Source organism: Coregonus clupeaformis, chromosome 10, assembly GCF_020615455.1.
Source record: "Coregonus clupeaformis isolate EN_2021a chromosome 10, ASM2061545v1, whole genome shotgun sequence".
Lineage (NCBI taxonomy): Eukaryota > Metazoa > Chordata > Actinopteri > Salmoniformes > Salmonidae > Coregonus > Coregonus clupeaformis.
In genome coordinates, this window is record NC_059201.1 from 40966486 (window position 1) to 40982045 (window position 15560).

Below are 15560 nucleotides of genomic sequence, written 5' to 3' on the forward strand. Positions count from 1 at the left end.
GACACTGGGTCTGAGATGCTACTTTACTGGGAAGGGTTTAATCTGCATTAGAACTCCAATATCACCATAAATACAAGCAACAAGTTATACCAAGGTCTCTGAGGGGCATAGATTTCTGGGAGGTTGTGATGTAGCTACTCGCTAGCTAATAATTGTCTCGATTATCGATCTATAGAGAATGTTGTGAAGCAGATTCTAAAATAAAATAATTATCTTCAGGTGGCAAACAGCTCTCTTGGCCTTAGATGATGTACTGTTGCCATGATGTTGTGGTACAATAAACTTCAGAATCCTCCCAATACCTAGCCTATGTTAACCTGTAAGAGGAGAGCCTTTGTACCTCATCCTCAGGGGAGACTTGGAATCGTCCGCCTCTGATGGGGAAGCCACTCCCGAACTCCTTGGAGGCAATGTCAGCCCCATACTCCACAGTGACGTCCTCCTCGATGGTGCTGACCAAGCGCCAGAACTCCTTCTCCACTAGCTCTGTTGGAACCATCTGATAGACAGAGAGAAAACACAGTTACCTCAACTTCCGACTGAGCATGGATGAGCTACATCTAATACAGCCAATCAGACTGGAGTTCAGAAGCGAGCCACTGAGAAAATATTCTGAAATGGAGGCTCCGTCTAAAACTTGTTTAATACGAATATTTTCCTGTTTTCTCTCTACTAAACACCACATCTGCTTCCCAACTTACATGAACCGGCATGTTGAAATAGTCTGACTTGAAGGAGTCTGCCATGTCCCCAAAAGTGCGTAGGGAGTAGTCCCTCCCAGCCTGCTCGAAACCAAAGGCTACCTGAGGTTTGCCACACTCCTGTAGGGAAGACAAGAATGAGAAGTAAGCACTAATACAGCAAATGTAAACAAAAAACTAAACAGGAGGGAAGTATTCCATTGAGTAGCTACAGAAAATAACATACAGACGAGCAGAATTTGAGCATGCTTTTGTCTAGCTGTGTGTTAGCCTTAACAGTTAAAACAATATTGAGTTCCCATTTCCAGACTACTGCTGCTGCAGTGTTCAGCTAGCTTCCCCAGTGGACAGGGTGGGTGGAGTTTGTTGACAGAGTGACAGTGTAGTATGGTAATTGAGGCAGGACGAGAGAGGGAGCATGTCTGTCACCTGAGCCAGGCATTTGGGGCACCTCCAGTCTCCTTTGGGGACATCGTGGAGGGGCGGGATCAGACAGAAGGTGTGGTAGCTGTCGTCACAGCCGTCACAAAGCAGCAGGCGGTCCTCTTCGCTCCCGCTGCCACACACCAGACACATGTACTGGTCCACCTGAGGAGACTAGACCATGAGGCTTCTTATACACTTTTCAGCTAAAACGTTGCAAAATGGCTGCCATGTGTCAACCAGGTGGGTGGATGGGACGAGTTACTTTTGTGAGAGACCTGACCTGTATAAATTCTATCCATTATGGTTATTATAATCATTACCATCATCACAGTAATAATGAAGAGACAATTTGCCCTGATTAGATCAAATATATTAGCATTTAAAAAGGTACTTTGCTCACTGTGGGGTCGTTTTTCTTAGTCAGCACGTTTTCTTTGTCACTTGTTATTGGCTCCTCATGCTCTGTGGCTTCCTGTTTCACCTGAACAGGTAACTCTTTCACTGAAATACATTTATCACATTGTTAAATGGAGGCTAAGGCATACAGTATGTACTAATATAAACAACCCTGTTCTAATAAACACTGAACAAAAATATAAATGCAACATGTAAAGTGTTGGTCCCATGTTTCATGAGCTGAAATAAAATATCCCAGAAATGATCCATACGCACAAAATACTTATTTCTCTCAAATGTTGTGCAGAAATGTGTTAACATCCCTGTTAGTGAGCATTTCTCCTTTGCCAAGATAATCCATCCACCTGACAGGTGTGGCATATGAAGAAGCTGATTAAACAGCATGATCATTACCCAGGCACGCCTTGTGCTGGGGACAATAAAAGGCCACTCTAAAATGTGCAGTTTTGTCAAACAATGCCACAGATGTCTCAAGTTGAGGGAGCGTGCAAATGGAAAGCTGACTGCAGGAATGTCCACCAGAGCTGTTGCCAGAGAACTGAATGTTCATTTCTCTACCATAAGCCGCCTCCAACGTAATTTTAAAGAATTTGGTAGTACGTCCAACCGGCCTCACAATTAAAGATCACATGTATGGTGTCGTGCGGGCTAGCGGTTTGCTGATGTCAATGTTGTGAACAGAGTGCCCCATGGTGGAGGTGGGGTTATAGTATGGGCAGGCATAAGCTATGGACAACGAACACAATTGCATTTTATCGATGGCAATTTCAATGCACAGAGATACCGTGAAGAGATCCTGAGGCCCATTGTCATGCCATTCATCCAGCCGCCATCACCTCATGTTTCAGCATGATAATGCACGGCCCCATGTCGCAAGGATCTGTACACAACTCCTGGAAGCTGAAAATGTCCCAGTTCTTCCATGGCCTGCATACTCACCAGACATGTCACCAATTGAGCATGTTTGGAATGCTCTGGATTGACGTGTATGAAAGTGTGCTCCAGTTCCTGCCAATATCCAGCAACTTTGCACAGCCATTGAAAAGGAGTGGGACAACATTCCACAGGCCACAATCAACAGCCTGATCAACTATATGCGAAGGAGAAGTGTCACGCTGCATGAGGCAAAATGGTGGAATTTATTTAAGGAATTTGTGACCAACAGATGCATATCTGTATTCCCAGTCATGTGAAATCCATAAATAAGGGCTTAATGCATTTATTTCAATTGTATGATTTCCTTATATGAACTAAACTCAGCAAAAAAAGAAACGTCCTCTCAATGTCAACTGCGTTTATTTTCTGTAAAAATGTTTATGAACATAGCAAGATTCAACAACTGAAAAAAAAAACTGAACAAGTTCCACAGACATGTGACTAACAGAAATTGAATAATCTGTCCCTGAACAAAGGGGGGTCAAAATGAACAGTCAGAATGCAGCTGGTGGCCACACCAGATAAAGTACTGTAGTACATCTCCTCCTCATGGACTGCACCAGATTTGCCACTTCTTGCTGTGAGATGTTACCCCACTCTTCCACCAAGGCACCTGCAAGTTCCCTGACATTTCTGGGAGGAATGGCCCTAGCCCTCACCCTCCGATCCAACAGGTCCCAGACGTGCTCAATGCATTTGAGATCCGGGCTCTTTGCTGGCCATGGCAGAACACTGACATTCCTGTCTTGCAGGAAATCACGCACAGAACGAGCAGTATGGCTGGTGGCATTGTCATGCTGGAGGGTTATGTCAGGATGAGCCTGCAGGAAGGGTACCACATGAGGGAGGAGGATGTCTTCCCTGTAACGCACAGCGTTGAGATTGCCTGCAATGACAACAAGCTCAGTCCGATGATGCTGTGACACACCGCCCCAGACCACGACGGACCCTCCACCTCCAAATCAATCCCGCTCCAGAGTACAGGTCATCGGTGTAACGCTCATTCCTTCGACGATAAATGCGAATCCAACCATTACCCCTGGTAAGACCAAACCGCAACTCGTCAGTGAAGAGCACTTTTTGCCAGTCCTGTCTGGTCCAGCGACGGTGAGTTTGTGCCCATAGGCGACATTGTTGCCGGTGATGTCTGGTGAGGACCTGCCTTACAACAGGCCTACAAGCCCTCAGTCCAGCCTCTCTCAGCCTATTGCGGACAGTCTGAGCACTGATGGAGGGATTGTGCGTTCCTGGTGTACCTCGGGCAGTTGTTGTTGCCATCCTGTACCTGTCCCCCAGGTGTGATGTTCGGATGTACCGATCCTGTGCAAGTGTTGTTACACGTGGTCTGCCACTGCGAGGACGATCAGCTGTCCATCCTGTCTCCCTGTAGCGCCGTCTTAGGCTTCTCACAGTACGGACGTTGCAATTTATGGCCCTGGCCACATCTGCAGTCCACATGCCTCCTTGCAGCACGCCTAAGGCATGTTCACACAGATGAGCAGAGACCCTGGGCATCTTTCTTCTGGTGTTTTTCTTTCAGTAGAAAGGCCTCTTTAGTGTCCTAAGTTTTCATAACTGTGACCTTAATTGCCTACAGTCTAAGCTGTTAGTGTCTTAACAACCGTTCCACAGGTGCATGTTCATTCATGGTTTATGGTTCATTGAACAAGCATGGGAAACAGTGTTTAAACCCTTTACAATGAAGATCTGTGAAAGACAGGGTCCTGAAAAAGGGACCTTTTTTTGCTGAGTTTATAACTCAGTAAAATCGTTTAAATGGTTGCGTTAATATTTTTGTTCAGTATAGATTTAAAATATTATAAAATGTACATTTTCTTCATAATTTTACTTGTAAAACATTAAATATTTATTTCAAAACGCAATCATTCCCAAGACTTAAATTAAACCAGAAAAACATTTTCATTTGTTCATGAAAAATATTCAGTTCTTTCACATTGCACTAAACTTCGCCAGAGGTCAGTGCTTACCAGGCTGTGGCTCTGGCTTGGCCACGTAGGAGCCCATCCTCCTCCTCAGGTTGGGCCGGTTCTCACAGTCCTCCTCGGTCACCGTCTTCATACAGCCTTCCTGCCAGAAAGAGAAAGAGAAAAGAGGGGTTCATGCCATGTGGACCACGACAGGAAAATCAGGAACAGCAAAATCCTTTTTATGAGCTCACAATTGCATACACACACACAAAAGCTCTTTGGTTTGGTGTCCAGAAATACAGTACCAGTCAAATGTTTAGACACACCTACTCATTCCAGGGGTTCTCTTTATTTTTACTATTTTCTACATTTACATTTTAGTCATTTAGCAGATGCTCTTATCCAGAGCGACTTACAGTTTTAGTGAGTGCATACATTTTTCTACATTGTAGAATAATAGAAGACATCAAAACTATGAAATAACACATATGGAATCATGTAGTAAACAAAAAAGTGTTAAACAAATCAAAATATATTTTATATTTGAGATTCTTCAAAGTAGCCACCCTTTGCCTTGATGACAGCTTTGCACACTCTTGGCATTCTCTCAACCAGCTTCATGAGGTAGTCGCAAGGAATGCATTTCAATTAACAGGTGTGCCTTAAAACTTAATTTGTGGAATTTATTTGTCTTAATGCATTTGAACCAATCAGTTGTGACAAGGTAGGGGTGGTATACAGAAGATAGCCCTATTTGGTAAAAGACAAAGTCCATATTATGTCAAGAACAGCTCAAATAAGCACAGAGAAACGACAGTCCATCATTACTTTAAGACATGAAGGTTAGTCAATACGGAAAATTAAGAACTTTAAGTTTCTTCAAGTGCAGTCGCAAAAAACATAAAGCGCTATGATGAAACTGGCTCTCATGAGGACTGCCACAGGAAAGGAAGACCCAGAGTTACCTCTGCTGCAGAGGATAAGTTCATTAGTTACCAGCCTCAGAAATTGCAGCCCAAATAAATGCTTCAGAATTCAAGTCACAGACACATCTCAACATCAAAATGTTCAGAGGAGACTCCGTGAAATCAGGCCTTCATGGTCGAATTGCTGCAAAGAAACCATTACTAAAAGGACACCAATAAGAAGAAGAGACTTGCTTGGGCCAAGAAACATGAGCAATGGACATTAGACCGGTGGAAATATGTCCTTTGGTCTGGAGTCCAAATTTGAGATTTTTGGTTTCAACCGCCATATCTTTGTGAGACGCAGAGTAGGTGAACGGATGATCGCCGCATGTGTGGTTCCCACCGTGAAGCATGGAGGAGGTATGATGGTGTGGGGGTGCTTTGCTGGTGACACGGTCTGTGATTTATTTAGAATTCAAGGCACACTTAACCAGCATGACTACCACAGCATTCTGCAGCGATACGCCATCCCATCTGGTTTGCGCTTAGGGGGACTATCATTTGTTTTTCAACAGGACAATGACCCAACACACCTCCAGGCTGTGTAAGGGCTATTTTACCAAGAAGGAGAGTGATGGAGTGCTGTATCAGATGACCTGGCCTCCACAATCACCCAACCTCAACCCCAGTTGGACCGCAGAGTGAAGGAAAAGCAGCCAACAAGTGCTCAGCATATGTGGGAACTCCTTCAAGACTGTTGGAAAAGCATTCCAGGTGAAGCTGGTTGAGAGAATGCCAAACGTGTGCAAAGCTGTCATCAAGGCAAAGCGTGGCTACTTTGAAGAATATAAAATATATTTTGATTTGTTTAACACTTTTTTGGGTTACTACATGATTCCATGTGTGTTATTTCATAGTTTTGATGTCTTCACTATTATTATACAATGTAGAAAATAGTAAAGATAAAGAAAAACCCTTGAATAAGTATGTGTCCAAACTTTTGACTGGTACTGTACATGCAAAGCTGCAAACCACCGCTTGTCTGCATTGGTAAATTGGGTAACTGGGCTTTTGTTTTATAGGGTGTTAATTCATCCACTGACTCGGGTAGAGCTGTGTCTTATGAGGACCAGGGAACTATTGTGGGTTATAGTCAGGGGTGAAATAAGGCGATACGGCGTCCCGGCAAAATAAATAGTGGGGGTACGCTGTACCGGTAAAACATTAGCATATCACAATAATTAAAACAAAATGTCAAGAAAACTGTAGGCTATTACACCACTTTTTATTATTACCGCATGTCAGAGGCATGAACATTTTTAGAATGGGCTTATTGTAACTTATGGGGAACTAGAAATATAACTGTGACTTATGGGGACCCAGGAAGAGGCCCACCTCAGCTCTCATGCGCTTGGCTCTGCGGGCGATGCTGCAGGTCTCCAGGGGCTGAACAGACTGTCGCTGGGGAAGGTCATGGGGGATGTAGTCGGTGTCCTTTGTGTCGTTGGTCAGGGTGGGCTTCTGTAGGGGAGACATGGGGGAGTGAGTGGGCATGTAGAGCTTTCTAGTACAAAGTACACCAATCTCAAACTGATGTGTTTGTCAGAAAATGAGAAGAAAAGGACAATCATTCTGTTTGAACAGAAAGAGCTTTGCTAGCTCCTTGCCACGCCTACTACTATTATGCTGTGATAAATTAAATTTGCCAAAAACAAACCAGGCATCTATATACAACAGGGCCATGTGGTTGTTTAGGTGCCTAGTTGTCTGACAGTTCCCTGGGGGTTCCATTTCAAATCTTTCATTGTTGCCTTTGAACAAAACAATTGTAATGGAGTTTTTGAATACCATGGCTTGATTATAAATACAATCTTCCAATTCAAACCTCTACCCACCACTACACACGGGCTTCAACTGTTGATACTTGTTTTTGTCTTGCCAGATCAACACATGTGGTCTCTGGTCTTTCTGTTGACACCACACACGACAAAGAGGAAGACAGGCAGCAACACTGTCGGTTGAGGTGGGGGTTGGGAACACTGACGCTCTGCTCTCTGGTATATCAGGAGGACAGTGTTTAGCTCATTAACTTTGCTACAGGGAGTGTGGGGCAAGAGGGAGGAGGGAACAGGAGAGGTCAAGGCCAGAAGGCTGAGAGCGAGAGAGGCATGCAGCACTGCAGAGAGGATGAGCTGCTGCTAACCACAAAACCCAACCAGGGCCCCAAGCAGGGTTGGGTAGGTTACTTTCTAAATGTAATCCGTTTGTTACTAGTTACCTGTCCAAAATTGTAATCAGTAACGTAACTTTTGGATTACCCAAATGCAGTAATGGAATCTGATTACATTCAGTTACTTTTAGATTACTTTCCCCTTAAGAGGCATTAGAAGAAAGACAAAAATGTATGTTACCAATTGAACAACATCTATTGCAGGATATATCAATGTTAAAGTTTACATAGCTGGCCATATATGGATGTTAAATTTTACTTTATGGGTTGGTTATGTAGGCTTCTTCTAACCCATCGCTTTCTACTACATATAATAATACGATTAAATTATATCTATACATTAAAAACCAAAGTCTATCAGAATTCCAGTCATTCCAATACATGTTATACACTTTGATCTTCAAGAATAGGCCTTGGAAATATGGAAGTATAGACTAGACATTGTTTTACCTGAGCATAACCCCAAAACTAAGGACTTATTAGCCAGCCCTACTCTGTTTATGATTTTCTTGTCATGGAGGACTGATTGGGCTCATTGATTCGAGTTGAAAAATAAATGCTGTGCTCATGGAATGGTATGCTTTGAGCACTACTGAAAACTGTGTTTACATGTGAAAAATGAATGCCATGCGCTGCATTTGCTATAGGCCTATTGTTTACCTTTTTGTTGGTGACACTTTGATATCTTGATAATATGCAGCTGTTTAAAGGGTAAATCCACAGATGAAACAATAACAAAACGGTCAACCCGCCTCTGTTTTGGTAAAAAGCTGAGGGATGGGCCTGGAGAAATGTAACCACTCTCAGAATAATAGACAGAGTTATGGATGCAAGGTCTGACCATCCAGGATATCAACATTATTGTTTTAACCATATTATGAGGCTATACAGTGTTTGTTTACATTTACAATGTTTACAAACATTGGAGAAAAACAAGCTTATATTTCTGGTTCTCATGGAGTGTGACAGTTGAACTAAGCTAATGAGGTATTTATAAGATATATATATATTAGTGAGGGAAAAAAGTATTTGATCCCATGCTGATTTTGTACGTTTGCCCACTGACAAAAATTATCAGCCTATAATTTTAATGGTAGGTTTATTTGAACAGTGAGAGACAGAATAACAACAAAATAATCCAGAAAAACGCATGTCAAAAATGTTATAAATTGATTTGCATTTTAATGAGGGAAATAAGTATTTGACCCCTCTGCAAAACATGACTTTGGGATTGCCAACAAGGGTTTTGCCACCAAGTACTGAGGTCAGACGTTTCTTGTAGTTGGCCACCAGGTTTGCACACATCTCAGGAGGGATTTTGTTCCACTCCTCTTTGCAGATCTTCGAGGTAATTGTCTAGTTTCTCAGAAGTATCTGTAATCTGATTACAATATTTTTGCAGTATGAAAAATATATGCACTCACTAACTGTAAGTCGCTCTGGATAAGAGCGTCTGCTAAATGACTAAAAATGTAAAAAAAAATATTTTTTTATCCCTTACATGTAACGGATTACATCTAATCTGTTACTCCTCCCCAAACCTGACCCCAAGGCACAATCTGGGAAGCTGCAAGAGACAACTGAGGTCTTCAATGAAAATAAACACGGAGACAAGAGGAAACCGGTACTACATTTTACAAAAATAACCCAATGGGGAGGAGAGCTAGCTATGAAAATGGTTGGTTTATTTTCAGGATTCCAGTCATGCTTTTTAAACATCCCAGGCCTCATCTAGCCTATAACTTAATTTGTGTGCAAAACCCAGGATCCTTCAACTCATCATCATATACCGAGAAACAAATAATTTGACATCATCTCTGGCCAAATATCAAACTTATTGAGTATTGTGGAAAAGAGGCTACATGAGTGCCAGTTCAATTCTGAAGTGCCTTCTCTACAGTGTTAGGGCAGTTAATGAGGTTGGCTGGTATTAGCTTAATTTAGGGTGATGCTCTACAATTATATCAACAGCAAAAACATGGATGAATTAAATTGAGATTTTCCTCTTTTTTGTTACCTGCCATGTCGCTAAGGACAATATCAACACCTTTGACTCAGCACAACCTCAGACCTCAACTCGAGATATGAGCACATTAGTAAACAGCCCAGAGCAGAGGACCAAGACAAGGCTACCCATCGGGAGAGAGAGAGACAAAGAGGATGAGAGGGAGGGGTGGAAGATGACTCTGCAGAGAGAGTACTGGGAGACACAGGAGAGAGGGCGAGAGAGCGATAGTGAGAAAGAAAAGAGAGAGAATGTAGACTATACATAGGGGGGAGAGAGACAGAGCGAGAAAGACCCATCACTCACCAGAAGGTTGGCTCCAGTCTGGAACAGGTTGTAGGGGTAAAGGATCCTCTCATAGTGGGAGCGCAGATGAGAGCCTATGGCCTTGCCTGGAGCAAAGCCCATCTTGAGGGCTATCTTAGACCAGCGTCTCTCTCTGCAAACCGCGTCAAAACCCCCCTCATCGTTCACCAACTGGGAAAGGAGCACTCCAATTAATTATGTTTTTACTGTGTGGGTGTTCAAATTTGTCAACATAAGAAGCATATAGAACGCACCATGCTTATATGACTGTATAACACAAATGCACACTGGATCCTATCCAAGAATAGCTGGCCAGTTTCCTGCATCCAGGGAGTGCCAGAAGTTGTAGCTACATACCTTGTTGAGTTGGTATAGGTCCAGAATCTTTCTTTCCACATGAGGGATTTTCAGGGTGCACCCTTGTAGCTCCCAGAACTTTGCGATTTGATCCAGGAAGTTGAGCTTGACTCTGGTTTGAGCCTACTCAACATGAAGATAAACATAATAAGATATGGTACATTTTACACATTGCCAACATAAAACAAATAACATTGATCACACTTGGATAAGATGTTTTTTTATGGTGTTTTATATGCCCTTATCAACATTGTTTATAATAATACATCCCCTGCTGTGCTACTTTTAATTGCAAATGACAGGACATTTACATTTTAACTAGCTCATCGGAGGGGGTCACAAGGGACCTTTGACCTGATGTCATCAGCACTCTGGCTTCAATAAACACCCTGCTGCTGTGGGTTGTAAGCCTGCTGAAGCCACTGTTCTACTGACAATGTCACTCGATGCACCAAAGTAGCCTTCCGAGTCACCTTAGATTAGGCCTAAAGCATTTGCCTACTAATGTATTTGTCAATTTTATTTGATTTATTTAGCACTTATAAAAGAGTGGGATAATTAGAAAATGTAGAAGAGGCCAAATCCCAAAATATCTGTGGAACCTCATTGCAAAAGTAATAAAAACTTGGTTACGTACATATCCAGTTGTTCATAATAAGGTAAGTAGATGCTATTTTCACTCAGTATTGTAATGGCTAAACCAGTTAAGCAGGGAAATTAACGTACCTCCAATTCATTAAGTCTCTGGATACGGGGAGTGAAGTGCAGACTATCCACGTCACATGCAAACGGTGGCTGCCATCCCTGCAGGAGTAAACAACACCAGCTTGTTAAACTGACTGAGGAGTCACTAACCTTTTTCCTAGCTTCCATTTAGGAAAATCATGATCAATTGAGCAACAGTCTATGCTGTATTTGAATACATGTTTAAATATGTTATTTATACTGCAGTGTTTAGGAACATTGTGACATGACCGGTTATGTTCCATACAGAAAGTCACATAGGCTGTTCATCCTCAAACTAAATCCATATTTGATATCTCCTCTGGTTACATTATTCCTAATTAACACTACCCTAAATGCCAATCAAACCTGAGTAAAATATATGAAAATGATTTCAATATCACATTAAAACAATTTGATCCTGATGGATTTGAATAAAAACCTGGAGTGGATATGAAACATATCTTACAAACGGGCGCATGACAGACACACTTGAGTACATATACATGCAAAGTAATAATTATATATTAAACTGATTATGGCAGTAGGCAGATTATGCAATAGTCATGTAAACACCTTACTCCGTTTACCTTAATCAGCGTAAGGTCAAAATCAAAGTAAGCATACGCCAATTAAAACACCTGGACTTCTGAGAAATCTTTCGAATTATTAGGACATGTAAACACCTGTCATGACTCTCCCTGGGTGAGGATCAAAGGCCTCATATCAGCTTGGCAAATCGCCGACAACAACCAGACCCTCTTAATCACGGGGGGGCTGTGCCAGTCTTGACACCTTAATACTGCCATAGATTAGAGATAGGGGAATCTATCTCTGGCCTCTAGTATGGTGAAAGGAATGTCCTTTGTTTCAGAGACTTTTGCCACCCAAAACTTCAACATCCAACAATGAACATTGGGACAATATATTTCAACATCTAAAATGTTGGGAATGATGAGAAATGGAATATGGAAAATTAATGTCTATTTTGTGACATCATTAAAAATGGTATAAAAGGTGTTATAACGAAAACATTGTGACTTGAAGAGCTTTTACACTGTGGATATCAGGCTTGCATCCTTTATGTTGGGTAGAAAATATCAAGGAGGAAGACAATGTTTCCGTGAAGATAGGAATGTGATTTTAGCTTTCTAACAAAATCATAGTGATAATAATACTTTTGCCTCGTAACTAGCCACGCCAGAGGGAGCTCAGAGAGCATGTCAGTATGATGGAAACGCCCCTCTTTACCAGAGTGCATAAAAGACTGAGATAAGAATTATCAGATCAGACTAGACGGACCTCAAGCTGCAGCTGTTGTCCATATTGGTCCTGACCCTGAAAATCAACGAGGTGAAGACGACAAAATTGCCTCCACTAACAATCAATGTTACGGCTGAGTAGCTGTTCTATGTACTGTATCTAAGAAGGTGAATTTAAGTGGGACCATCCTGTCACTCTCTTCAAACCATCGTCTACTACACTGCTCTCATCACCCCACAGGGGATCATCAACACGGCTGCTTAGCAGTCCTCAGAAGACCACTTCCAGAACGAGTGAAAGTAAACAGACGACAAACCTCATGGACAATCTGAGCCTTACATGTAAAAGGCCATCCGAAAAGAGAAGGCCCAATCGACCCTTCCCACGAAGGCTTGGGTCCAACAGAGACGAAGACAAACACGTAAATACATGCATTACTTCTTACCAAATGGGCGGCAGTTCTGGCAAAGTATTAGGATTACTATGAGCTTAGGTCCATGTGTTTCCAAGTGTTTCTCTCTCACTATCTTTTGTAACAAGTGTCATATTGTGTTAGTCCGCGAGGGACCCGTTTTCATTGTATTAAGTTTCTAATCCCTACCTATACTGTGTATGTGTTTGTATCGTGTTATCATTTTTAATTAGTTAGTAAATAATTAAATCAATTTGTGTGGTACGGAATGATCAGTAAGACCCGGGTTCGCGCAGACTTAAGAGCCTACGACTTTCAGAATGAGACTGATATGAGGTAAACGATTAATAAATGACTGTTAAATGATGAGATATCTTTAGTGTTAATTCTGGAAACGGTAACTCGTTAAACAACTTTTCCCGTGGTGCCCCAAATTCATAATGAGTTAATTGTTACATGATTAATTTAATCTAGTAACAATTAAACATATTAGGTAATTATTCGATAAATAATAGTCATCACAATAATGAAAGGCACGTCACGACACACCTTAAATCAACATTCCAGCTGTGTATTTGATCTGTTCATGTGCTAGCACCAGCTGAGCGAGCCTCCCTCTTTAGCGCGAGTGAAGTCAGTTTGATTTATTAGGATCCCCATTAGCCGACGCCAAAGGCGACAGCTATTCTTACTGGGATCGGACATAACGAAAAAGACATTACAGACAACATACTTTACAATTTACATACATTTAAAAACATTAACATGTAGTGTTAATGGAACAACAATGCATGCGTCTTAGAAGTAGTTTTCACATACAAACTTCCTATGTCGTAACTCAGAATAAAAGATGCTTCGCAAAAATAACATGGTCGCTGTGGTAGAATGTATATTTTGATTGGCGATTTTCTGCATTTATCAGAGTGCCATCAGGTAGCCTGATTTCAGATGTGTCCATGTAAACAGGATTATTAAGGAAATCGTTTTGCAAAGCATGTAAACGTTTTAATCAAACTATTACATTAATCTGATTATCCACAATAATCGCATTATTGTGTGCATGTACAGTGAGGGAAAAAAGTATTTGATCCCCTGCTGATTTTGTACGTTTGCCCACTGACAAAGAAATGATCAGTCTATCATTTTAATGGTAGGTTTATTTGAAGAGTGAGAGACAGAATAACAACAAAAAAATCCAGAAAAACGCATGTCAAAAATGTTATAAATTGATTTGCATTTTAATGAGGGAAATAAGTATTTGAACCCTCTCAATCAGAAAGATTTCTGGCTCCCAGGTGTCTTTTATACAGGTAACGAGCTGAGATTAGGAGCACACTCTTAAGGGAGTGCTCCTAATCTCAGCTTCGTTACCCGTATAAAAGACACCTGTCCACAGAAGCAATCAATCAATCAGATTCCAAACTCTCCACCATGGCCAAGACCAAAGAGCTCTCCAAGGATGTCAGGGACAAGATTGTAGACCTACACAAGGCTGGAATGGGCTACAAGACCATCGCCAAGCAGCTTGGTGAAAAGGTGACAACAGTTGGTGCGATTATTCACAAATGGAAGAAACACAAAAGAACTGTCAATCTCCCTCGGCCTAGGGCTCCATGCAAGCAAGATCTCACCTCGTGGAGTTGCAATGATCATGAGAACGGTGAGGAATAAGCACAAAACTACACGGGAGGATCTTGTCAATGATCTCAAGGCAGCTGGGACCAGTCACCAAGAAAACAATTGGTAACACACTACGCCGTGAAGGACTGAAATCCTGCAGCGCCCGCAAGGTCCCCCTGCTCAAGAAAGCACATATACAGGCCCGTCTGAAGTTTGCCAATGGACATCTGAATGATTCAGAGGAGAACTGGGTGAAAGTGTTGTGGTCAGATGAGACCAAAATCGAGCACTTTGCCATCAACTCAACTCGCCGTGTTTGGAGGAGGAGGAATGCTGCCTATGACCCCAAGAACACCATCCCCACCGTCAAACATGGAGGTGGAAACATTATGCTTTGGGGGTGTTTTTCTGCTAAGGGGACAGGACAACTTCACCGCATCAAAGGGACGATGGACGGGGCCATGTACCGTCAAATCTTGGGTGAGAACCTCCTTCCCTCAGCCAGGGCATTGAAAATGGGTCGTGGATGGGTATTCCAGCATGACAATGACCCAAAACACACGGCCAAGGCAACAAAGGACTGGCTCAAGAAGAAGCACATTAAGGTCCTGGAGTGGCCTAGCCAGTCTCCAGACCTTAATCCCATGGAAAATCTGTGGAGGGAGCTGAAGGTTTGAGTTGCCAAACATCAGGCTCGAAACCTTAATGACTTGGAGAAGATCTGCAAAGAGGAGTGGGACAAAATCCCTCCTGAGATGTGTGCAAACCTGGTGGCCAACTACAAGAAACGTCTGACCTCTGTGATTGCCAACAAGGGTTTTGCCACCAAGTACTAAGTCATGTTTTGCAGAGGGGTCAAATACTTATTTCCCTCATTAAAATGCAAATCAATTTATAACATTTTTGACATGCGTTTTTCTGGATTTTTTTGTTGTTATTCTGTCTCTCACTGTTCAAATAAACCTACCATTAAAATTATAGACTGATCATGTCTTTGTCAGTGGGCAAACGTACAAAAATCAGCAGGGGATCAAATATTTTTTTCCCTCACTGTAACTGTACAATGTCAATAGACACAGGCACCCGGTTAATAGTTACCAACTCTACTCAGGTGATGCTGATTAACAATGTTAATATTTACAAATAGACCTACACATTTGAGTAACCATAGACTTTCATGGTGCATATCACCAAGTCTTATTTTGGCACTGGACCAGCAGCTGCAATACAGTATTTGATGCACATAAGGCCTTTCTTTAACGTATTTTCTTTGATATGGGCCCTCTGAGTAAAGTTGGTATTTCCAGTCCTCTCATTTTCTATTTAAC

At 42.0% G+C, this 15560-nt stretch overlaps 1 protein-coding gene across 3 annotated transcripts in view; it reads right to left on the minus strand.

Moving 5' to 3' along the window:
- Positions 1-15560, minus strand: part of LOC121575137 (lysine-specific demethylase 5B-B-like) — a 48784-nt gene that overhangs the window by 29275 nt on the left and 3949 nt on the right. For 2 of the 3 annotated variants that reach the window (XM_041888021.2, XM_045223026.1), the window contains 9 exons: positions 10941-11018; positions 10215-10337; positions 9858-10028; positions 6712-6837; positions 4469-4568; positions 1528-1628; positions 1131-1298; positions 702-821; positions 341-499 (listed from right to left, as the gene is read on the minus strand). In XM_041888021.2, coding sequence (XP_041743955.1) covers positions 341-499; positions 702-821; positions 1131-1298; positions 1528-1628; positions 4469-4568; positions 6712-6837; positions 9858-10028; positions 10215-10337; positions 10941-11018 — 1146 coding nt within the window. The remainder of the gene's footprint in view (positions 1-340; positions 500-701; positions 822-1130; positions 1299-1527; positions 1629-4468; positions 4569-6711; positions 6838-9857; positions 10029-10214; positions 10338-10940; positions 11019-15560) is intronic. The other variant, XM_041888022.2, reaches the window with a different exon arrangement.